At 41.8% G+C, this 24,249-nt stretch overlaps 1 protein-coding gene across 10 annotated transcripts in view; it reads left to right on the forward strand.

Annotated features, from left to right (window-relative positions):
* nlrc5 (NLR family, CARD domain containing 5) overlaps positions 1 to 24,249 on the forward strand; it is a 211,434-nt gene that overhangs the window by 36,650 nt on the left and 150,535 nt on the right. For 9 of the 10 annotated variants that reach the window (XM_041191229.1, XM_041191236.1, XM_041191233.1 and 6 more), the window contains 2 exons: positions 18,498 to 18,805; positions 20,757 to 20,822. In XM_041191229.1, coding sequence (XP_041047163.1) covers positions 18,498 to 18,805; positions 20,757 to 20,822 — 374 coding nt within the window. The remainder of the gene's footprint in view (positions 1 to 18,497; positions 18,806 to 20,756; positions 20,823 to 24,249) is intronic. The other variant, XM_041191237.1, reaches the window with a different exon arrangement.

Genomic DNA, 24,249 nt, shown 5'->3' on the forward strand with positions numbered 1-24,249 from the left:
CCCAAATTGGTTGTAATACAGTTTTAATCGTATAACCATGATTACATTTGTGTAAGTTTCCATTAGAAGTGCACATTGGTTTGTGGTGATTGCTGTAATGAAGAGGTGACATGTCTTGTTAATAGTTAGAGTATGTCGTTAGCTGGCATGCAGAATATTGATTTTATATATTTTGATTTTATATATTAAGAATGTTTTTATATATTCCGATTTTGTTTATTTAGAACATTGATTTCATATATTCCATCAATTCCACAGTATGTACTGTATTCAAAGCCTACAATATATCATAGCATACAGTTTATCACATTCATATTTTCTTAGTGTGCAGTACATAATATACAGTAAGCGCTAACAACCCATAGCACTCCTCATGTACAGAAAGGCATTATTTTACACTCTGGAGCAAAAAGTGGTGGGTATGGAGCAAAAAAGGAAAATTTAAAACAGTTGGGGCTCAAAGATGCAGCTGAAGTGGAGCATGTTAAGGAGGATTTTTTGGAACCAGGGAGGAGAATGGAGTGGTAAAGGATCTAGAGAAGTTGTTTCAGTATAGTTAGAAGAGTAAAGTGTGTGGGGAACAAGAAATAACCCAGTAACAGAGAAGCAGAGGATACCACTGTGGGGTCATACAAGAGAGGGAAATCCCAAAGTTGTTGTAGGATATAGATGAGTTTTAAAAGTAAATATGAGGATCTTGAAGCACAGGAAGGCAGTAGAACTTGGGAAGGATCAAGATGATGTAAGTGCAGGAATTCATGTGGTTGAAGACATCTACTGTGGCATTCTTAACGAGTTGCACTTAGAAAAATTCAAGACAATCAGGCAAGGCGACATGGTTTTGTGAAAGGGAAATCATGTTTAACCAATTTATTTTTGAAGGAGTCACATATACTGTGGATGTACTGTACTTAGGTTTCCAGAAGGCATTTGATAAAGTGCCACTTCAAAGGTTATTGCTGAAAAAAGAAGCTCATGGTGTAGGGAGTAACATATTGGAATGGATAGAAGATTGGCTGGCTAACAAGTAACGGAGGGTGGCCATAAAACAGGTATTTTTCTGGTTGGCAGGATGTAACGAGTGCCATAGGTATCAGTGCTGGGGCCTCAACTTTTTACAATGTGTATAAATGACTTGGTTGAAGGGACCAAAGGAATGATTTCTAAATTTGCTGATGACACAAAGATAGATAAGAAAGTAAGTTGTGAAGAGGACACAAGGAGGCTACAAAGTGACATAGATAGGTTAAGTGAGTAGACAAAGGTCTGGCAAATGGAGTATAATGTGGGCAAATGTGAAATTGTCCATCTTGGCAAGAAAAATAAAAATGAAGCTTATTATCTAAATGGTGAGAGATTGCAGAGTTCTAAGATTGAGGGATCTGGGTGTCCCAGAGCATGAAACACAGAAGGCTAGTATGCAGGCACAGCAAGTAGTTAGGAAAGCTAATAGAATTTATTGCAAGGGGAATTGAATGCAAAAGTAGGGAGGTTATGCTTCAGTTGTGCAGGGCATTAGTGAGACCACATCTGGAGTATAGTGTACAGCATTGTTCTCCTTAAGGAAGTTTGTAAATGTATTAGAAGCAGTTCAGAGAAGGTTTACTAGACTAATACCTGGAATAGGTGCGTTTTCTTATGAGGAAAGGTTGGGCAGACTAGGCTTGTATTTGCTGGAGTTTAGAAGAGTAAGAGGCGACTTGACTGAAACATAAAATCCTGAAGGGTTTTGACAGGGTGGATATGGAGAGGATGTTTCATCTTGTGGGAGAATCTAGAACTAGGGGTCACTGTTTAAAAATAAGGGGTCACTCACTTAAGAGAGAAATGAGGAGAAATTTTTTTTTTCCGAGGGTTGTGAGCCTTTGGAACGCTCTTCCTCAAAAGGCAGTGGAAGCAGAGCCTTTGAATATTTTTAAGGCAGAGCGAGATAGATTCTTGATAAGGGAGTGAAAGGTTATCAGGGGTAGGCAGTAGTGTGGATTTGAGGTTACAATCAGATCAGCAATGATCTTATTCAATGGGAGCAGGCTCAAGGGGCCGAGTTGCCTACTCCTGCTCCTAATTCGTATATTTCATATGTATGTTGCGGAGGCACGTTTGCTGTCTTGAAGATCATGAGTGAATCTGAGCCTAGTGATGATAAAGTCAGGAGTTAAAATTTTTGCAATAATAGAACAAAGGTAGTGGCAGAGATGGCCACTATTGTGGAGATGGGAGAGGGGGAAGAAAGGCACCTTGGTGACAAAGATGATGTGGAGTAGGAAGTTGAGCTTAGCGTTGAGCAGCATGCTGAGGTTTTGCAGCTCCTTACGTAGCCTGAGGTGGCTCTTGGAAAGCAACTGCCCACAGAGTTTGTGAGATTGTCTATGCTGTTGCTTGAGGAAACATTGCCTTATGTCTGCCAAGAAGCTGAATGATAATGTGTAAGTGGCAGAATGTGAGAGTGAGTGTGGTGTCAGCCTTAGCTCAGTTGGTAGCACCTGTCCCCATAAGCCCTGTAAATTTGTTCCCCTTCAAGTATACGTTCAATTTGAAAGTTAATATTGATTTTGCTACCACTGCCCTTTAAAGCAGTTCATTCCAGATCAGTGTGGAAACAAATTACTCTTTATCTCACCTCTGGTCCTTCTGCTTAAAACCATATATCTATGCCGTTTGAGTCCTGACCTTCTTTTCTCCTGACTAATTATCAAAAGCCTCTGGAACACCTCTATTAGATGTCCTCTTAACCATCTTTGGATGAAGGAGAACAATTCCAGCTCCACTCCACATGACTGAAGCCTTCCCTGGTACTGGTCTAGTAAATCTCCTTTACACCTGCTCTCAAGGCCTTGGCATCAATTCTAAAGTGCGGTGCCCAAAATTGGACATGCTAACCCAGCTGGGGCCTAACCAATAAAGATTGAGCATAACTTCCTTACTTATGTAGAGTATGCTTGAGGATTGCCAACTGTAATTAAATGTATTCCTGGAGGTTTCATCACATGACTTGCTCCCACGCTCTGGCCATTAGTTGGAAAACACATCCACCTTTGTGACGCACTGCTCCCTATACTAATTGGAAAGCAAATAGACTCATTACCAAATTGGATGATGCTTGACTGTCAGCCAAACAGCCTTTTCCTCCCATTTTCAATATTTTCATATGTGGTAAAGAGAAGAGCTAAAAGAAAGTGACAAAAAAAATGTAATGTCCCTATGATTTTTCTCCAGGATTGCACACAGCAGTGACCTGGAGATTGATCTTCAATTCCTGGAGACTCCGCGCCTATCTTGGAGGGTTGGCAACCCTACTCCGTTTGCATAACCAAAGAACCAGAATGCTTTTTTTTTAACAGCCTTCTCAATTTGTCTTGCCACCTTCAAAAATCTGTGTCGATGCATCCACTTTGAAGTTGTACGTTGAAGCACATAATCTGGCCTGACCTTTAAGTGCAATACTGAGGGATTGCACACTGAACTTCATGGTCATTAGTACCAGATTTTTATTTCTAGATTTGAAAAAACAAATCCCTAACTGCTATTATGGTGGAATTTGGACTCATAAATACATTATTAGTCCAGCAACATGATCATTAAGCTACAGTAGCAAAGACAGTAGTTGCAAATGCTCAACTAAGTCAGCTTTGGCAGTTTCAGTTGTGCTGGCAACAGTTTCAGAAAGACCACCAAGCATTGTCTTGCTAGAAGCATGGTTCACGGACTTTAAAGAAGTATGCAGGCTTCTATGGTCCAAGAGCTCGCATGGTCACCATTGGAGCTGCAGAAACAGTGAACAAGTAGGTGCTAAAATTCTAGACTTGTGATAAGACTGATCCTTAGCATGCATCAGTTTTCGACAGATCCTCAGTCTGTGTCCTCAAACTGTCCTCTGAGAAGAGAATCTGGTTATGTTTTGGATCCTATTAAGAACCCTTGTTCTATAGTTGCACGGTTAGTATTATGTTCCTACAGTACTGCTGTCAATGTGGATGATCCCAGTGCATACTTTACTTCTGACTTCCCTGTGCCCTCTAAAAGGTTTAACTGAGATAGGTGGATCATGTCCATCATGTGTAGTGTTAGTGATGTGGAGAGTGTGGACCATGCACTCACCTGTAGCTCAGGGACATGGCCCAGATTTTATCTTGCTTCAGCCTTAAGAGGCAACTTAAGAGTAATTGCCTCAGACAAGGCTATTTTCCATAGCAGCTGAAGCCTGGATTGTGATCATGTGCCATGTGAGGCTCCATGCAAATTTATCTTAATGCAAGAGTACAATAGTGGCGGCTTATTCTTTTATTTTTTTTAATGGCTGGGCAATAATTTGTTTCTACCTTAGTCTATTACACTGGTATTGTCATAAAACTACCACTACAAAATCATTGCCATAATACAGGTTCATGTTTTTTTTTTGTTGCTAATACTTGACTGCATAGTTGTGAAGTCACTCCAATCTTCCCACCCTTTTTATAGACAAACTTAAATTAGATGGTAATCATTTGTAGAAATGCTCATTTGCTGTAGTCTTGCAATGTAATTGCTTTGGGATTATTCCAAACATAATCTAGTTTCAACACAAGTGAAAGGGACCTAAAAAAAAAAGCTCCCTATAACAAAAAGTTATTGTTGTCCTCAATTTCTTGCACTTTCACAGCCTGATTTAATTGCTCCAAAGTGGTTACTGTGCAACCAAGAAGGCTGGGGGTTTTGAAAGTGGAACTATTTAAATAACACTGGGTATTTCCAATCAACACGAATGGGTCCTATAGAGAAATATGAGAAAATGCAACCTTCCACCTTCATGAAAAACAACAAGCAGCTGTATTTGAAATTGAATGATGTTCCTTTTAGTTAACCTTAATATATGGTCTTGCAGTGTAGGTTCTTATTAAGTCTTTATTCAAATTTCATATTTTTAAAGAACTGAGGATAACATTTTAAACTGCAGCCTAGAAATTAGGCAAAAGTCAAAATTGCTGGAAACACTTAGCATGTCAGGAAATATCTGTACAGGGAGAAAAGAAAAACTTACTGCTTCAGGTATGTTTCTTTGCAAGTTCTGATACAGAGGTCATACCTGAGATGTTAATTATTCTCCTCGCTCTGCAGAATGTTTTCAGCATTTTCCTGTTTCTCGCTTTCATTTCCAGTGCCTGCAGTATTTTAGTTTCTTGCCAAGAAATTATTGTTTTGTCACTTGACCATATGGCATGTTTAACATATCAAAACTACCTTCCTCTGGCCACATTTAACTGAACCGTTCATCTATAATCACTGACCTCGGAAATCCCTTGTCTCAGAATTGGGTGTCATGGTCTCACCTGTAAAATCATTGTTTTGCTTTGAACTCAGCGTGAGTTTCTGTGTGAGAAGAGCACTTTAACTATTTACTAATTTACTTGTACAACTAGCTAGGGAAGATGAGTGATATTATCAATTCAAGACTTTGGCTACAGAATATTGCTGTTCGTTATTTTACCTTGCTTTGATGGGAGCTGGGAGTTGCAGATTGAGTTGTTTGTGACTAAATAGTTGCATTTTTTGAGACACTACCTCCTGTAACGTTTCTTAGTTACGATTCCTGTGGAAATATTTATTTATCTGAAAGATGGAAGAAACCGTGGGGACAGAAAAACAACATCAATGCATGCGATTTATGAGTGTACAGTGGCAAATTTACCACAGTGATGTCCGTGTCCATGTGTCTGCCCTGACTTTAATTTTGTCAGGGATAATTCTTTAGGCGGTCCTGGTGCTCGCCTAGAATGAATGCAGATTTTAGTACAGAAAATTAATTTAAATTAGTAGGAGTTCGCACTGTGCAAGCACTGACTAGCTTCTCAGGCTTTACAGCAGCCTACCCAATGGTCCTTGGAGAGGCTGCAAAAGAAACAGGCAGCTAAGCTTCTTTTAACTTGCATCAATGTGGAGTCAGGAGGAGTGGAGGACCTCCTGGTCCTATGTTAATACTGCAGGTTGCTGCCAAGGCACCTCTTTTTCCCCTCTCATTTCATGGCCCCTGCCCCCATTGCCCTTGAACATACCAGCAGACCAGCTCGGAGGTCAAGCTGGCTGAAATTCCAAGGGTCTGGATTGGCGAGCTGTGTTGAAATTCCCGATAGGTGCCTGCAGTTTACCAAATGGATTCCAATGAGGTCTGAGGATGAATTTGGGACAATTCTCAGGCATTTCTGTTATTGCAAATGAGGTGTGTGTGCCGACCATTTCATACCCATTACTGGCACTATAGTGATTCATAGTTGAGTGCTGTGGGTGAATGGCTGGTATGACAGGTTGTAGAACCTCAAACCATATTCACTCAGAATGAAGTTTAAAATTGATTGAAGTGGAATAACATCTGTTGCTCTTTCGTCCTTTTGAAATGAAAAGGTTAAACAAAGTACATTGTGTACTCTTTACAGTATGTTCATTGCAACTAGTTAATCTAGTTTATTTACTATGGTGACTAAATTAAGGAAGTCCTGGTTGGTATCCATATACAACTGGCACAATCAGCCAGGAAATTAACAGCATCCTTGAAGAGCCAGGAGTGTGAACCATTGAACCAGTCACAAATAGATTTATTCCTGCTAAATAATCTGATGACCAAAGATATTTTGTCTCCCCACCTCTGACCCTCTATTTCTCCTCCCTTCCTAGAGTACAAAAATGAAGAATTGCTGCTATTTTGATGGTTTTGTCATAAAAAAGTGAATGCTGCACAGTGTAAAATGGACCAAATCCAGGTTTTATTTGTGTTATTAGCATACAAATTTTCCTTCCCTCCACCACCAATTAGCATCCCTGATGACTAGGGATATAGGAACAGGAGTAAGCCATTCAACCCTGTTCTGCCATTCAGTTACATTGTGGCTGGTCTATAGCTTAACTGCATTTACCTGCCTTTGCTCCATGGGCAGGATTTTGCCCTTGGCGGGGGTGGTCAGGAAGCCGCCCGCTGCCTGCGATTGGCACTGTGATTTTACATGGGCAAGCCAATTAAGGCCCGCCCAGCATGGAACGCGAGCGGCAGCGCTCGGTGGGGCAGGAGGACGGGCTAGTGCAAACTTCACGCATGTGCATGAAAGAGCGCTTCAATCTCCCTAAGGCATGGAGCTGCTTCGGGGAAATGAAGTGCTGTTTAAAAAAAGCTAATGCGCAAAATAAAACTGTCACAAAACATGTCCCCTCATGTGACTGTCACATGAGCAGGGACATGTTTTTAGTTCAAGTGTAAAATTTTTATTTCATTTTTATTTACTTCAGGAAACCTCATCCTGCCTGTGGATGAGGTTTCCTAAAAAGTGCAAAGGCCGCTTGGTGTTTTTGCCCGCCCGTCAACTAAGGCTGGATGGGCAGTGTAAATTTGAATTTATTCGCCTTTCTAATGGCCTCAATAGGCCTTTTAATTGTTGGCGGACGCTCTGCTGACTGTGGTGCATGCCCGCCGAACGAAGTGTTGTGGGACTATGTGATGACACTGGGATGCTCGCCCGATGTTATTATGCATCATTTTACGCTCGGCTGGGTCAGGCGTGTGCCCACATGCTCAGCTCAATATTCTGCCCCATATCTCTTGATGCCCTTACCCAACATAAGTCTTTTGATCACAGTTTGGAAAGCTCTATTTGGAAATATTTTCAGGGAGAATTTTCCAATATCCTTTGTGTGAAGATGTACTTCCTGATTTCACTCCCAAATGGCCTTGGTCTACTTTTCAGATTAAGTCCTCTTGTTCTTGCTTCTCCACTGGAGAAAACAATTTATCTGTATCTCCTCTATTGAATCGCTTTATCATTTTAAATCCCTCAATTAGATCACACCTCAAATTCCTATACTGAAAGGAGTACACAAAATATGCCTTCATAATTTAATCCTTTAAACCCAGTATTATTCCAGTGAATCTGCACTGTTGTCCTTCCAAGGTTAATACAGTATATTCTTCCTGAGTTGTGGAGCCCAGAGCTCAACACAGTACTCCAGTAGAAATCTGACCAAGGCTCTGTACAACAGATTCATCACTTCCTCCCCCCTTGCTTTTTCTACCTGTCTGCTCGCTTTTAGTGATTTATGTACATGGACACCCAAATCCCTTTCACTCCTCCACAATCCCTAATTTCTCCCCATTGAGAAAATATTCTGCTTTCATCTTTCAAATTTTCAGGATGATCTCCCACTTCTCTGTATTAAATTCTATTTGCCACTCTCTTGCCTTCTCTCATAAGCTGCTTATGGCCTGAATTTTACATTCAGCGTGTGGGCGCTTGCCTGACATACTGGAACGTAATATGACGTGATGATATTGGGCTGCGCGTCCGCCGATAATTGAAAGGCCTATTAAGGCCATTAAGGACCTAATTAACTTGAAATTTATGGTGCCCATCCAACCTAATGGTTGGCGGGCAGGAGAAAAGGCCAAGCGACCTTTACATTTTTTAGGAAACCTCATCCATGAGTGGGATGAGGTTTCCTAAAGCTAATACTAATTAAATAAAACCTTTATTTTGGCATTAAAAACATATCCCACCTCATGGGATTAGGTAGCTTTTTGCTTGAATCTCCACATTGCCCAGCCGTTCTTCTTATGTTGACAATCACTATTTATAATGAAAGTTAATTTTATTCACTGGAATGTAGTTAGCCTTCTTGCTAAAAGCAGCTCTATCCTATGGACCAGGCTAGGTGGACCATCAAAGTCTTCCTTTTTTGCCTCTGATGTATCAAACTACTCTTTCTGTTCTGAGATACCAGCAGCAGATCACAGTGACCTGAAACTCCCTCAACATCCTGCTGTGTTCAAGGGAAAGGCCTTGTTGCTTTGCATAGTGCTGTTTCCTGTGGAACTGTATTTGAAGATTGCTTTTGGTACTTTGAGAAAGGTGAATAAAAGAGAAAGGTAAGGTGCAAGAAACAAAAGGGAGGCAGGAAAGAGGAGTGAGGAATGAAAGCAAGTACAAAATGGTGAGAGATATGATGCTTTTCCATCTCACCAGTATCCCAAATTAGAGGCTGAGGGAGCTGGTTTATCTGGAGGGAATTGTTAAAGACTAGGACCTTGGCTTTTCACCATATTTATCGATGACTTGGATAAAGGATTGGGAGGCCTTGTGGCACAGTGGTAGTGTTCCTATCTCTGAGCCAGAAGCCCTGGGTTCAAGTCCCACTTCAGGACTTCATGAATGCATCTTCCATTGCCATCATGAGGCCAAACAGGTTGATTATCATCTTGTAAATCCTTCTAATATGCCTGATGGTAGGTGGTAAAGAGTGGGAGAGTTTCCTGGCCAGCCATATGTTAAACCACTGTAGTACCTTTCCATGGACCAATTCAACGGATATCCATGGTCGCCACTGCCCTCTTAGGGTATGGCACCTGAAGGAGGAGGATGAAGGAAGAGAGTTGTACATCCATGTTTTGTTCCTCCAAGTTGAGTTCTGTAGATAGAAATAGAAAGTTACAAAGGGACATCATCAGATTGAGTGAGTAGACAACAGAGTGACAAAGAGAATTTGAGATAGAGAAGTGTTAAGTCCTCTCTGCTTTGAAACTAAACAATCAGATTGTGCTAAATTTTGTGCTGTGTTATGATCCTGGACCAGACCCCCACATTTTTGGTACGATCTAGTTAGGAACCAAAAACTTTTTGTTTAATGTAGACAAAGTTTGAGATTCAAGACACTTGCTAAAAGAATAAAACCACAAGATTTCACAAGTTTTGAACAAACAAAAATAAATTTTACTATACAAGGCCAGAAAGATCAAACAATTTACAATATCTATCTTTTACCTCATTCATACCCTGAATGTTAAGAGTATATATGAATTAACAGAAAAACTGTGGTCAAACACACCACACTGCACAATAAATGGCAGATGCGACCAAGAGAGATTCCGTGGGAAGAATTTTCCCCCTGTTGTGGGGGAGTTGCAGGAGCGGGTGCATGCAGGTGTGCCTCCGATTGGCGCCCCCAATTGGGGGTCCGCCGCCATTTTACATTGGTGGGCCAATTAAGGCCTGCCCATCATGATGTCCGCCAGGAAGTGTTATGCGCTCCCTCTGCGGGCGGGGGAATTCCCTCAGCCGGGAGTGTGCTCTTTCGCGCATGTGCACGAAAGAGCACACTCATCTCCCTGAGGCTAAGTGCTGCCTCAGAGAGATCGGTGCCAAATTCAAAAATGGTCAACGCACAAAATTAAAATTTCCCTGACATGTCCCCTCATATCACACTGTCACATGAGTTGGGACATGTCCATCACTTTCATTCAAACTTTATTAAATTTTTAAAAACCTACATGAAACCTCATCCCGCCTGTGGATGAGATTTCATGCTTTTTCTAAATCACGCCAGGGCTCCTGGCCTTTCCGCCAACCTTAAGGTTGGACGGGCAGGTCCATTAATTAGCTACATTACTTTTTAAATGGCCTCAATTGGCCGTCAGTGGGTCACGGGTGCACAGCTGATTCGGCTGTGCCCCCACCAACCTGAAAATTGCATTGATATGGATGACGTCGGGAGTTCCGCCTGACGTTATCACTCATCACTTAACACATCGGTGAGCGGGCCCTGTCCCCCGCTCACTGACCTCAGTATCCTGGCCCATGGATTTCTTAACCTATCCAGACATCAGTAAACACTGAGTCAACCAATCTCCTTAAATTTCTGTCTCTCTCACAATGGATTCCAGTCTGCACCTTTGAAGCTTGGAATGTTCTCCAAAAGTCACTCCAACTCCGATGGTACCAGTGACTGCACATCTCCCAGTATTTCAATCTCACCTCCTGAGACTCTGTTCCCCTGGATTCCCGAGTCTGCACTGCAGAATTAACTCACAAGCACAACTTTGGCTCTTTAGCTGTCCCGAGCAGAATACTATTGCTCCAACAATTTATCTTTGCCCCAGTGTACTGCAGCACAGAATCATCAACCAGCTTCTACCTCCTTCAATCACCAGGTCTTCTCCTGAGCCTTCTGCGATTGCCAGGGCTTCTCCTGAGCCCTCTCCACTTAAGGTCTGCCAATGGCAGCCCTTTTTCTGCTTGGATACTCTTTTTCTGATCCTCTTTCTTATTTTGGGACCTCTACCTGTTCTCTGCTTGGGACTCTTCTTGATAATGGCATTCCACTCCCAGTCACTTGACTAGGGTGGTCTTGTCACCTTTTCCCTCTTTTTACACAGGCACATGGCCATTAGGATGGCTGAGCCCTTTAACTGTGCTGTCCTCCCCAGCCTGTGCATATGCGGAACTCCCAAGGCCTGTCAGAACTTGGAATTCCTAGCCCCTGCTCTGTGAGAAGGTAAGTTGGATCACATCACAAGACAAAAGACTGGTAGAATTTGTTGAGAAATGCAAGGTACTCCATGTTTTTGCACACCATTTGTTTCATCTTATAAACCAGAAAATGACCCATTTATGCCTACTCTGTTTCCTGTTAGCTAGCTAATCTTCTACCCATACCAATGTGTTACACCCTACACCATGAGCCTTTATTTCTTGCAATAATCTTCAATGTGGTACCTTATTAAATGTCTTCTGGAAATCTAGATACAGTATATCCACTAGTTCCCCTTTATCCACAGCTTATGCTACTTCTTCAAAAGAACTGCAATAAATTGGTTAACCATAATTTCCCTTTCACAAAATCATGCTAACTCTGCCTGATTACTTTGAAATTTTCCAAGTGCCTTGCTATAATGTCTTTAATAATGGTTTCTAACATCTCCTTTTTGACAGATGTTAAGCTAACTGGCCTGTAGTTTCCTGCTTTCTGTCTCCTTTCCTTTTTGAATAAAGGAATTAGGTTCACTATTTTCTAATCTAATGGAACATTCCCTAAATCTAGGGAATTTTGGAAAATTAAAACCAACACACCAACTATCTCCTTAGCCACTTTGTCTAAGACCTTAGGATGAAGTGCATCAGGATCTGGGACTTGTCAGCCCGAAGTTACAACAATTTGTTCAGTACCACTTCCTTGGTGAGTGTAATTTTCTTGAGTTCCTCCCTCCCTTCCATTTCCTAATTTACAGCTATTCCCAGGATGTTACTTGTATCCTCTATTGTGAAGACTGATGCAAAATACCAGTTCCATTAATCTGCCATCTCCTTATTTTTCATTATTATTTCCCCAGACTCACTTTCTATAGGACCGATGCTCACTTTGTTAACTCTTTTGTTAAATATATATAGAAACTCTTACTATCTGTCCTTATATTTCTAGCTAGCTTTCTCTCGTACACTAATTTTTCCTTCCAAATCAATCTTTAGTCATTCTTTGCTCTTTTTTATATTCTGTCCAATCTTTTGATCTGCCACCCATCTTTGTGCAATTAAATGCCATTTCTATCTTTATCTTTTGTAGTTAACCATGCAAGGTGGGATCCCCCATCCCTTGGAGTTTTTCTTTCTCACTGGAATTTACTATTCTGTGTATTCTGAAATATCCCCTTAAGTGCCACTGCATCTCTATCCCTTAACTTAATTTGCCAGTTCACTTTAGCTAGTGCTGCCCTTAAGTTTAAAAAGATACGGCAAAATTCCACACCCCCCACTGCCAATCGCCAGGGGGGGAAGTGCGGGAGTGGGCGTGGGCGGGCAGCTCTCCAATTGGCGCACCGAATTGGGGGTGCACCAGCATTTTTCATGGGCGGGCCAATTTAGACCTATCCAGCATGACGTCTGCACGGAAGCACTGTGCATTCCCTGTGCGGGTAGGGGGGGAATGGTAAATGCGGAAGTGCGCTCTTTTTGTGCATGTAAGTGAAGGAGTGCTCCAATCTCCCTGAGACTAAGTGCTGCCTCAGGGAGATCGGCTCCCAAAGGGAAAAAGTTATTCTTTCAAAAATTTCATTAACCATCCATGTCCCCTCATGTGACAGTGTCACATGAGTTGAGACATGGACATAACTTTAAGTAAAAGTGAATCTTAATTTCTTAATTCAGTCATGAAACCTCATCCTGCCTGTGGATGAGGTTTCATGCTTTTTCAGGTGGCCGCCCGCGATCCCAACCTGCCGGCCAATATTAAGGCTGGATGGGCAGGTCCACTAATTGCTTTAATTGCTTTTTGAATGGCCTCAGTAAGCCGTTGACAGGTCAGTGGGCGCACAGCTGCCTTGGCTGTGCCCCCGCCGACATGAAAATGTAAATGACATGGGATGACGTCAGGAGTTCCGCCCGACATTATTCCACATCATTTTATGTGTTGGCAAGCGGGCCCCATCCCCACTTGCCGATGGGAAAATTCTTGCCCTAGTCTCTGACCCACTCTTCTCTCTCAAACTGAATGTAAAACTCAATCATATTATGATCACTGTTACCTAGGGGCACCTTCACTCTGATGTCATTAATTAAACCTATTTCATTGGTCAACACCAGGCCTAGTATAGCCTGCTCTCAGGTTGGCTGTAGACCATGCTGTTCTACAAAACTATCCTGAAAATATTCTATGAATTTCTCATCTAGGCCACCTTTGCCCACTCGATTTTAATCCCACATGATTATTACTGTACCTTTCTGACAAACTCCCATTATTTCCTCCTTTATGCCCTGTCCTATTGTATGGTTATTATTAGAGGGCCTGTACACCACTTCCAAAAGTGAATTCTTGCCTTTATCATTTTGCATCTCTACCCAAAACACTTCTACATCCTGGTTTCCTAAACTTGCGCCATCCACCTTCATTGTGCTAATACCACCTTTAATTAAGAGAGCCACCGCTGCATCTTTTCCTAGCTTCCTGTCCTTTCCACTAATTTGCTAAGTTTTGTAGGTAGTGATGAGGATGGTAATAGGGTTCAGGATGACATAGACAGGATGATGAAATGAGCAGAATCATGGCAGATGGAGTTCAATGCAGGCAAGTGTGCAGTGATGCACTTTGGAAAGATGAATATTGAAAGACAGTGAATTATAAATGACAAGATTTTGAAAAATGTGAATAAACAGAGAGACATTGTGTTCATTTACACAAACCCTTAAGGGTGACATGGCAAGTTGATAAAATGATTAAAGGAAAATTTATTCATTTCTGACATGTGTTTCTGGTAAGATGAACATTTATTGCCCATTCCTAATTGCATTTGAGAAGGTGGAGGTGAGGCACCTTCTTGAACCACTGCCTCCCGTGTGGGGCAGGTACATCCATAATGCTGTTTGGGAGGGAGTTCCAGGATTTTGTCCCTGTGACAGTGAAGGAATGGTGGTATAGTTCCAAGTCTGGATGGTGTCTGAATTTGAGGGGAACTTGCAAGTGATGGTGTTTTCATGTGTCTGCTATCCTTCTCCTTCTAGGTGGTAGAGATTGTGGGTTTGGAAGGTGCTGTTGAAGGAGGCTTGGTGAGTTACTGTAGCAGATCTTGTAGATGATACAGGCTGCTGCCACTGTGCAGCAGTGGAAGAGAGAATGAATGTTTAAGTTGGTGGATGGGTGCTGATCAAGTGGGCTGCTATGTTTTAGATGTGTGATGAAATCTATATTTAAAAAAATTTTTTTGTCTGTGTGTGTTTTGGCTATGGAACCATGGTAATTTCGCACCTGTTAGGGTGATGTTTGGTTGAATGGAGATTGTAACATTAATGTACAGAACGTACCAAGGGTTAATACATTCAATCCTGCCTCAGGACAGGGGGTAGAACCCTGTTGAGAGATATTAATAGGTGACAAAGAACAGTTCAAAGGGCAGAGTGAGCAGAAGCATGTGGGGAGCAGTGCGAAAAGGAGGGTTGGCTCCATGCAGCTAAAGTGCTGCTGCCATTTAGCTCTGTGCTTCTGAGGGAGCCGAGGCTCAGAGAAGTCCTGGGAGTGTTATCTCCGTGCTGCTGATGAGGTTGGGGCTTAGGGGGACTCAGGAGCAGTGATTACTTGGTGCTGTTGAGGAGATTGGGTCTTCGGGAAGCCCAGAAGCATTTGTTGGCAACAGCGTGGCTGAGAAGCTGGGTCTGTGTTTAGCTGCTGGAGTGTAACCTGGTCAACACGAAGCAGTCTCAGTTGTAGGTCAGCTCAACTGGAAAAGAGACCAAGAAGGCGGGACCTGGGAGTAGATATGAAAGAGAGCTGGAATAGTGTGCCTCTTGGGTGAGGATTATACCTGTGGAATTCCGGTAGGGTAGAACTGTGGTCAGCTGGGTATCAGATTAACCCTTGGAGGAAGAGGAACTAAAATCCCTCGTGGGAAAGGCAGAGTTTTTAAAAGATTTTGTGACTCACAACGATGAGGTGAGTTGAGAAATTCAGGGAACCTATCTTGGTGGTGTCTGCAATTTAATGTGCAGTTCGTGGTGTGTTCAGCCACAATTTGCCTGTTAAATTCTGGATGTTAGAATATAAGATAGAGTAGAGACCATTTGTTTTGTTGATTTTTGTATAGCAAAGTTTATTCTATGTGTTTAAAACCTGGAATCTTTACTCTCCTAGTAAGTAACTGGGATTTCAAATTTTGTCTACCTTTAACAAAAAAGGTTACTGGTCCCTAACCAGGTCATAGTGAAACTTGGGGGCCTCATCCAGGATCATACCCAAATTTGAGGTCTATTCTGCTACCGTAACAGATGGTGTCAAGCTTCTTGAATGTTGCGGAAGCTGCACTCATCCAGGCAAGTGGGGAGTATTCCATCACACTCCTGACTTGTGCCTTGTAGATAGCGGACAGGCTTTGGAGAATCAGGAGGTGAGTTACTGTCCACAGAAATCCTAGCCTCTGACCTACTCTTGTAGCCACAGTATTTATATGGCTAGTCCAGTTCAATTTCTAATCAATGGTAACCCCCAGGATGTTGATACTGGAGGAATCAGCAATGATAAGGACATTGAATGTCAAGGAGAAATAGTTAGATTCTCTCTTGTTGGAAATGGTCATTGCCTGGCACATCTGTGGTGCAAATCTTACTTACCACTTGTCAGCCTAAACCTGGATATTGTCCAGGTCTTTCTGCATTTGGACATGGATTGCTTCAGCATCTGAGAAGGCATAAATGGTGCTGAACATTGTACAATCATCAGTGAACATCCCCACTTCTGACGAAAAGGTCACTGATGAAGCAGCTGAAGATGGTTGGACCTAGGAAGCTACCCTGAGGAACTCCTGCAACAATGTCCTGGAATTGAGATAATTGGCTTCAAACAACCACAAACATCTTCCATTGTGCTAGATATGACTCCAATCAGAGGAGAGTTTGACCCCTTATCCCTTGACTTCAATTTTGCTAAGGGCTTTTTGATGTTACATTTGGTCAAAGTTGCCTTGGTGTCAAGGGCAGTCACTCATCTTATCTCTGGAGTTCAGCTCTTTTGTCCATGCTTAGACCATGGCTGTAATGAGGCCAGGAGCTAAGTGGCCCTGACTGAGCATCAATGAACAGGTTGGTGTTATTTGAGGCACTTACTCAAGTAAGATGACACCTTCCATCACTTTGCTGATGATTGAGAATAGACTAATGAGGCAGTGATTGGCTGGGTTGGATTTGTCCTCCTTTTTATGGACAGGATATACCTGGGCAATTTTCCGTAAAGCCGGGTAGATGCCAGTTTTGCAGCTGTACTGGAACTGCTTTGCTAGAGGCGCAGCAAGTTCTGGAGCACAAGTCTTCAGAACTGCTGCTGGGACGTTGGCACAGCCCATAGCCTTTGTTGTTTCCAGGATCTTCAGACATGGAATGAGTTGAATTGACTGAAGACTGGCATCTGTGATGCTGGGGAGCTCTGAAGGAGGGTTACATTGGTTTATAAATAGGGGTATTAAATATAAAAGCAAAGAGATTATGCTAGAACTTTATAAAACTGATTAGGCCTCAGCTGGCGTGTTGTGGACAAATCTGGTATCGAACTTCGGGAAAGATGAAAATACCCTGGGAAGGGTGCAGATGAGGTTTGGCAGGGTGCCAGCAGGGATTTCAGTTATGAGGATAGGCCAGAAAGTTTGGAACTTTCTCCTTGGGGCAGAGAAGATTTAAGAGGTGACCTAATGGAGGTTTTCAAGATGCTAAGGGGTTTTGATAGAGTAAATAAAGAGAGAATATTCCCTCTGGCGAGTAGTTAATAATCAGAGATCATAGATGTAAAGTCATTGGTAAAATGTCTAGATGAGGAGAATTGTTTTTACTGAGGTCCTTGTCAGGATCTGCAATACCACCTGCAAAGGTAGTGGGAGCTGATTCCTTTAAAAAATTTAAAAGGTAGTTAGAAAAGTAGAAAAGAGGATGAGGAACTTAGAGTATTAAGGGATAATAATGGGCACGAGAGACAAAACACAGGCATGATGAGCCAAATGACTCCCTTCTGTGCAGTAAGTTAATGTGATTCTACCTAGATTTTTAATGTTATGTCCTTTTATTCTGCTGTCTATAGCAGATGCAAGCCTTCTAATTCCATGCAAATGAAGTGGGAATAATGTAATGATGCTCAGACCTAGTCAAATTCAAGGATCTGAGAAAGGTGCAGAAAGAAGGAACCTGGAGTAAGTTAAATATATTATTCTCAGGCAATAAGGAAGATCCTCAAGATTGAAGGCCTTTTGGTTGCTGTTTGTCAGACCGCAGCCTAAAGTTCCCACAGTCAGACAGAAACCATTGCTAAGAGGCATTTAGCAGTAGTAGTGGTTGGGTTTTGCAGAGACAACAGAGGAGGCCTTGAGCCTGTTCCACTGTTCAGTGAGATCATGGCCATACCCTTTAATATCACTGATTCTGTGCACAGGCCCCCTTGAGAATGTTGAATCCATTCTGATGACCTGAACTTGGAAATTTGCATAGGTTCAGGAAATGGCAGGAGGGTTGCCCTGCCTGACTGATCAGGGACAGGGGAAGGAAGGTTAACCATAATGTGTTTCTGCTAACTAGTATCTTTTTTTTTCTCTTAGTGCATCTCATGCTGGTATCAAATTCCACTTGTGTCAATGTTATAAAATAGAAATTTCTGGCTGCAACACTACATCTGTCATAGGGATGTTTCAGTTTGCACTAACTTTTGGTATAGTGTACATCCTGTGCTGTCCATAGAGGAGGGATTCTCACTGTGTTTCACGTCAAAGTCAATCCACCCTGTAGCTCCAGATTTAGCATCAGATCAATATAAGGTTCATTCAAACTACAACCTTAAATATACAATAGACACCAACTGTTTTCACTTTGCAAATAAAAGATATATAGCAAATAGGGAAAGGCAAATAGGTGCTGTATTGAAAATGTAATGCAATGACAACTGGTTTGTTAGGCAAATTGGCCATGAGGCAATTAGTACTGGTTGAGCTTCCTAGCATGAACCTCATAGAGAAGTGGTTCAATGCTGGTATGACTGCATGCTTTGTGAAAATCCGCAACAAATGCACTCTGAAATAAAGTTTGTGATTTTAAATTTAACGCTGTGAAGCACTTTACTACAATAAAGGTGCTGTATAAAAAGTTGTTGCTGTTTAAATTAGTTTCAGGTGGAGTGAGCCTTGCTGAACTTGTTTCAATCGCAATGGCTAACTGAATATTTTAGTATCCAACTTGTCAATGTGGTTTCTTTGCCAGGATGAGCACCGGTGGAATTAAGGAAGTGCTGGAGAGTAACCATGGTCACCTGGTGGAGTGTCTCAGTTTGGAAGCCGACCATGTCCTTGAAGAGGCCAAGGGTATCCTCAGCGAGGAGGAGCTGAACCTTGTCATGAGCCAAGGAACCAATGTGGAGAAAGTTTCACTGCTGCTAAACAAATTGATGACCAAAGATAACGACACCTGCAAGAAATTCATTGAAACTGTCATTATCATTATGCCCTGCAACTCATTCCCTATGTGTCTCGAGAACATGCTTATGACAGCTGGAGATAATGAAACAGAAGGTAATTTATGGTGTGCTTAAAATCAATTACAACCTAAAGGGCACAGCAGTCCATAGAGCCTCAGAAGGAGCACTGTGAAGTGAAATGATTTTGTAATTGTTCAATTTTGACCTAATCTAAGTGAAGTTGGTTCACTTTGTCCAACATAGGGATAGTTAGTTTAAAAAAAACTCCAAGATCCATCTAATGCTCCTTCTGCCCGGTAGCTAACTGAGATGACATTAATGAAGTTGTTGACTATTTCATAACAATTAATCTCTATCAGTTAGTCTACTACAGACCTATAAATGACACTGAGAAAACCCCAGCGAGGAAAAGCTTTGGAACCATAGGTCCAAAGCCACCTATCCTTAGTAAGCAACACCTTCTACATGTCATGTCTCAAATTGCTCATGTACTACATTCCCAAAGTATTAACTCCTGAATCTAGTGTTAAATATTTAATGTTTACTATTCTGTTCTTGTTCAGTTTGTTCTATTGTATTCCATTAAACTTCGGAATCAGTGTTTAAAAACACTAATTCCAAATGAATGCAACTAGTAATTTGTCCACGTCAATATACAAAATGAAATGAAAAATGTTTTGAGGAATGTGTTAAACTAATTTTACTTGTCTATATTTTCATTTGAGATATCTATATATCAAGAAGTCACGTGTATTTTTTGTGCATGAATTCTAGGTTTGTCAAAGGATACACTTACATTACTTGTGTAAAGTTGAGTTAAGACCTGACTTGATCATAGAGCAAAGACTTTTGAAAATTCTTTGCCTTATGGCTTCTGTCTTATGTTGTGTCAAGCCATGACTAGGGATTTGGGCTGCATTTACACTGTAACTGTGTTTCAAACCATTACAGTTGTGGTTTAAATACATTAAAAGAGGTTTATGATGAGGTCTGGAATTTTTTTACATACCCAGCCCTGAGCCCCCCTGCGCAAGTGCGGCAGAGATAAGATGCAGTATGGATCTCCCTATTATACACTCCTATAAAGTAAATATCCCGAAACCTATGACTTCTACCTTTAGAAAGGTAAGGATAGTAAATAGATAGGAGCACCATCACCTCCAAGCTCCTCACCGAGTCTCTCACACTTGCACATACATCACCTACCCTTCCTCACCATTGCTGAATCAAAATCCTGTAGCCCTGACTGAATACTGCTGTAAGACTACCTCAACCTCACGGACTGCAATAGTTCAATAAGGTCTACCACCACCTTCTCAAGGGTAACTAGCAATGTCCAATTAATGGTGGCTTTGCCAACAGCGCTCATATCCTGAGATTTAATTTATTTCTAGTGTTCTTATGTTTCTAGTTTCCTGCACAGAAATAACTCAATTAGCTGACTAACGCTCAGTTTTAACTAGTTTTTGACCAAGTCTACATCCAATGTAAATTGCCCCATTAGTAATTTCCTTAATAATCATCAGAGATGAAATTTAGTTCCCATTGTCTAGGTTTGATCTGTGATGTGAATGGGCAGTCGCTCTACTTTCATCACTGTCCAAATGTGGGTGCATAAATGACCATTTTCAAGTGGGTAATGAATAATGCATAGGAGGAAATAGTCATAAAGAAAATAATTATTAGTGAAAGACATTATGAATTACTCAATGGAATTAAGGAGACCAGAAAGGAATGCCTATTTAATGTGCTGTACTAGTTATTTGCATGTCCAGAAATTATTTGGTCTATGTTTTCATTGAAGCTGATTGACACCATCTTGTCTTGTATGCCTCTTTTTTTAATTGTCCTAGGACCCAACAGGTTCAGATGTTTATAAACTGCAAAGAATTTGAAAAGCACAGGCCATTATCCTGTCCAGCTTCCCCAAAGGAAAGGTTAAGGGCTTTTATTATAATTGGCTGTATCTGGCAGTCAGGTAGAGTTCTGCAAGGTTTCTGGCTTATGAAAAATGTAACTGTCAACGTAAATGTCTTTCTTTCTAGGTTTGTTGCACCAGCAACAGAATGAATCTAATTCCGACAATACACAAGTAGAATCAAGTGTCACAGGTAAAAGTGGAAATCGCAGGATAGATTTTTTTTTCAGAAAAGAACAAAAGAATATTTAAGAAAGCTGACAGAGGGAAGCTAGGGAACTATACAAATTAACCTACAGCAGTTCTTGGGAAATTGCTGGAGTCTATTTAAGGGTAAGCTGACTGAAAACCTTGAAACTTTTCAGCTGACTAGAGAGAGCCAGCATGGGCTTGTACAGGGTAGGTCGTACCTGATTTATTATTTTTTTGGAGAGCTGATTAAAGTAGTGGGCAGGGGAATGTCTGTGGATGTGATTTGTATGGACTTCCAGAAGATACGTATGTTACAGTCACACATGTGAGACCATTTGGTAGAGGTGAAATTCATGGAACTGATATTAAATTATTTAACTAGCTGGGAAATTGGCTGAGCAGTAGGAGACAAAACAAGAATAATGACCAGGCATTCTAATTGGAAGATTGCAACTAGTGCTGTCCTACAGTGTTCTATGTTGGACCCTTAACTATTCACCGTATTTATTAATGACTTGGGTTAGAAAGCCACATATCCAGAATTGCTGATGATACAATGATAGGTAGGATTGTAAACAATGTTGATGGAAGCATAAAATTACAAAGATATAGATAGGTTAAGGGTATGTGCAAAACAATGGTAAACTGATTTCAGTATAGGCAGAAGTGAGGTCATCCACTTTGGATATAAAAGGAGGGAACAGTGTACTTTCTAAATGGTGAAAAATTAGCAGCAGCAAAGGCCCAAAGAGACATAGGGGTCCAGGTACATAGATCTGTCATGAACAGGTACAGAAAATAATCAAAAATGTGAATGGAATGCTGGACTTTAAATCTAGAGGAATAGAACACAAAGACCCATGTCTTACTAAGGAATTTAAGTATAGTATTAAATTAAGAGAAGAGGCTTATAATGTTATGAAGAATAGCAGTAAACTGAAGGATTAGGAAAGTTTTCGGAACAACCAAAGGGTGATCAAAAATTGATTTTAAAGAAGAGAAAAAATGGAATGGAGAGTAAACTAATCAGAAATATAGAATTGGTATATGTAGCTTTCACAGATATATAAAAAGGAAGAGAGTAGCTAAAGTAAATATTGGCCCCTTCTACAGAGAGGCAGGAGAAATTACCAATGGGAATAAGGAACTGGTGGAGACATTGAACAAATATTTTGAGCAGAATCTTACCCACTTTAAAAACAATCGCTGGCTGGGAGCATTTGCAGGTTCAGACCCTGCACTAGCTGCAGCCTTGGAAGGATGGCAGCCCCACTGACAGAGGTGAACCCTCCTGTTATAGAAGAGGAACAGTGAGAATGCCTCCATCTTGAGGTGCCCTCTGAAGATGTTTCCATTGAAAAAAAAAATAAGCTGTGGCCACAGATGCTAGGCCACCATTGTGGAGGGAGAAACCCCTCCATAGGATGGCCTTTGGCCACAGCTGTGGCCTGGCAATCCCTGCGGCTCTGCTAGGGTTTGGGAGGTATGTATGAGGTCTCGCAGTTTCCCCTGGCCTGCTGCCAGCAAGCCTTCTCCAGACACCTGCCAGGCTTTGGCCTCCATGGAATGCTGCTGGGAAGAAGTGGGCACTCACTTATTCAGATTGGCTACTGGCACTGCCAGACAGGTAGCCCTTGCTGTTTTCACCCCACCTCTGGCAAGATTGGATGCGGGAACTCCTCAGTCCACTGACCTGACTCCCTCCCATCATACCTGCCTCCCAGTCCTGCCATCGAAGCTGCCTGGGCAGAATTGGCAAGATTCCATACCTGACTTAACAGTTAAGGCACAAATTGCATACTGGAAATAGAAGGTAACCAAGGGGCTAATAAGAGGAAGGAACTTAAAGGTGAGCAATATCAGCAGAGCAAAAGAATTAGAGAAATTAGACTTCAATCTGACAAATTCCCAGGACCTCATGACCTACATCTTAGGGTTCTAGAAGAGATAGCTGCAGAGAAAGTGGATGCATTAGCCAAGATTTTCCAAAATTCCATAGGCCAGTATTTTCTGTTCAGTGTGCGGGGGTGGGCCCCATTTTGCCAATGTGCAAAATGACGCACGGTGAAGTTGGCTGCGTGTCCCAAACATCACCGCGTGACATTCCGATCTTTCGTTCGTCGGGTGTGCTCCGGAGTTGGCTACGTGCCCGCCAAACTGTCAAAGGCCTGTTCAGGCCATTAACACAGCAATTGAACTAATTGACAGGGCTGCCTACCCAGGTGACCTTTTTTTTTCACGAAAGCTCATCCACGGGCAGGTTGAGGTTTCATGAAGGGTTTATTAAATTAATAAATATTTTATTAAACATTTGATAAACATGTCCCAGCTCATGTGTGGCTGTCACATGAGAGGACATGTGTAAATGATTTTTAACTTTTTTAGTTTGAAGTGTTAAATTCAGCTCCGTGCCTCCGGGAGATTTCTATGCTCTTTCGCGTGCATGCACGAAAGAACACAGGCCCCAACTCTCCACCCTCCTTCCGCCTGCACAGGTAGCGCTCAGCACTACTGAGTGCGCGTCACGCTGGGCGGGCCTTAATTGGCCTGCCCATGTAACATGGCCGGCGCGTAGCCGATCGCAGGCGGCAATTGGCTCTGCGCCCGCCTGCACTGGCTCCCGACCGGCTCGCCCAACGGGGAGAAAATTCTCCCCATAGATTCCACAGCGGTCCCATCAGACTGGACGTTAGCAAATGTAACAGCACTACTCTAACTTCGTGTTCCTTGTACAAGTACTCCCAAGTCTCCCTGAACATCAACATTTAGAAGTTTCCACCATTTAAAACAATTCTGCTTCTCTATTCTTACTACCTGAGTGAATAATCTTGCACTTCTCCACATTATACTCCATTTCTACTGATTATGGATTAGGGACAGTCTAAAAATTAGAGCCAGATCTTTCAGAAGTGAAATTAGGAAACACTTCTACACACACAGGTTGGTAGAAGTTTGGAACGGTCTTCCACAATTGGCAGTTGATGCTCAAACAATTGTTAATTCTAAACCTGAAATTGATAGATTTTTGTTTACCAGTAGTATTAAGGGATGTGGGGTAAAGATGGGTAAAATAGGCCTAAGGAACCAAATTGCCCATTTCTATACCTCTGCTCCTAATTGAGAGAAATTATGGGGCAAAATAAACATTCAACCCATCTAACCCAGAATTTGAACTACAATTATAGTGAAGTTTTTAGTTGTAATGGCCATAATGGTAAGCTTTCTTCCTACACCCTCCCTGCCCTCTTCCACCCCCCAGTGAGCTAGCTGAGGTATTCTTTAGGAATGCCTTTGCTAAGTTTACACCGTAGCAATCTTGTAACTGTTTGTATCAGTTCCAAAATCCTGAACTGCATCAATTTATGCATGAAAGTATGAAGATGGAACAGTTGAGTAGAATCTTGTCACTCATAATGTAACCTGAGCCT

Source organism: Carcharodon carcharias, chromosome 7 (genome assembly GCF_017639515.1).
Source record: "Carcharodon carcharias isolate sCarCar2 chromosome 7, sCarCar2.pri, whole genome shotgun sequence".
In the NCBI taxonomy this organism is placed as follows: domain Eukaryota; kingdom Metazoa; phylum Chordata; class Chondrichthyes; order Lamniformes; family Lamnidae; genus Carcharodon; species Carcharodon carcharias.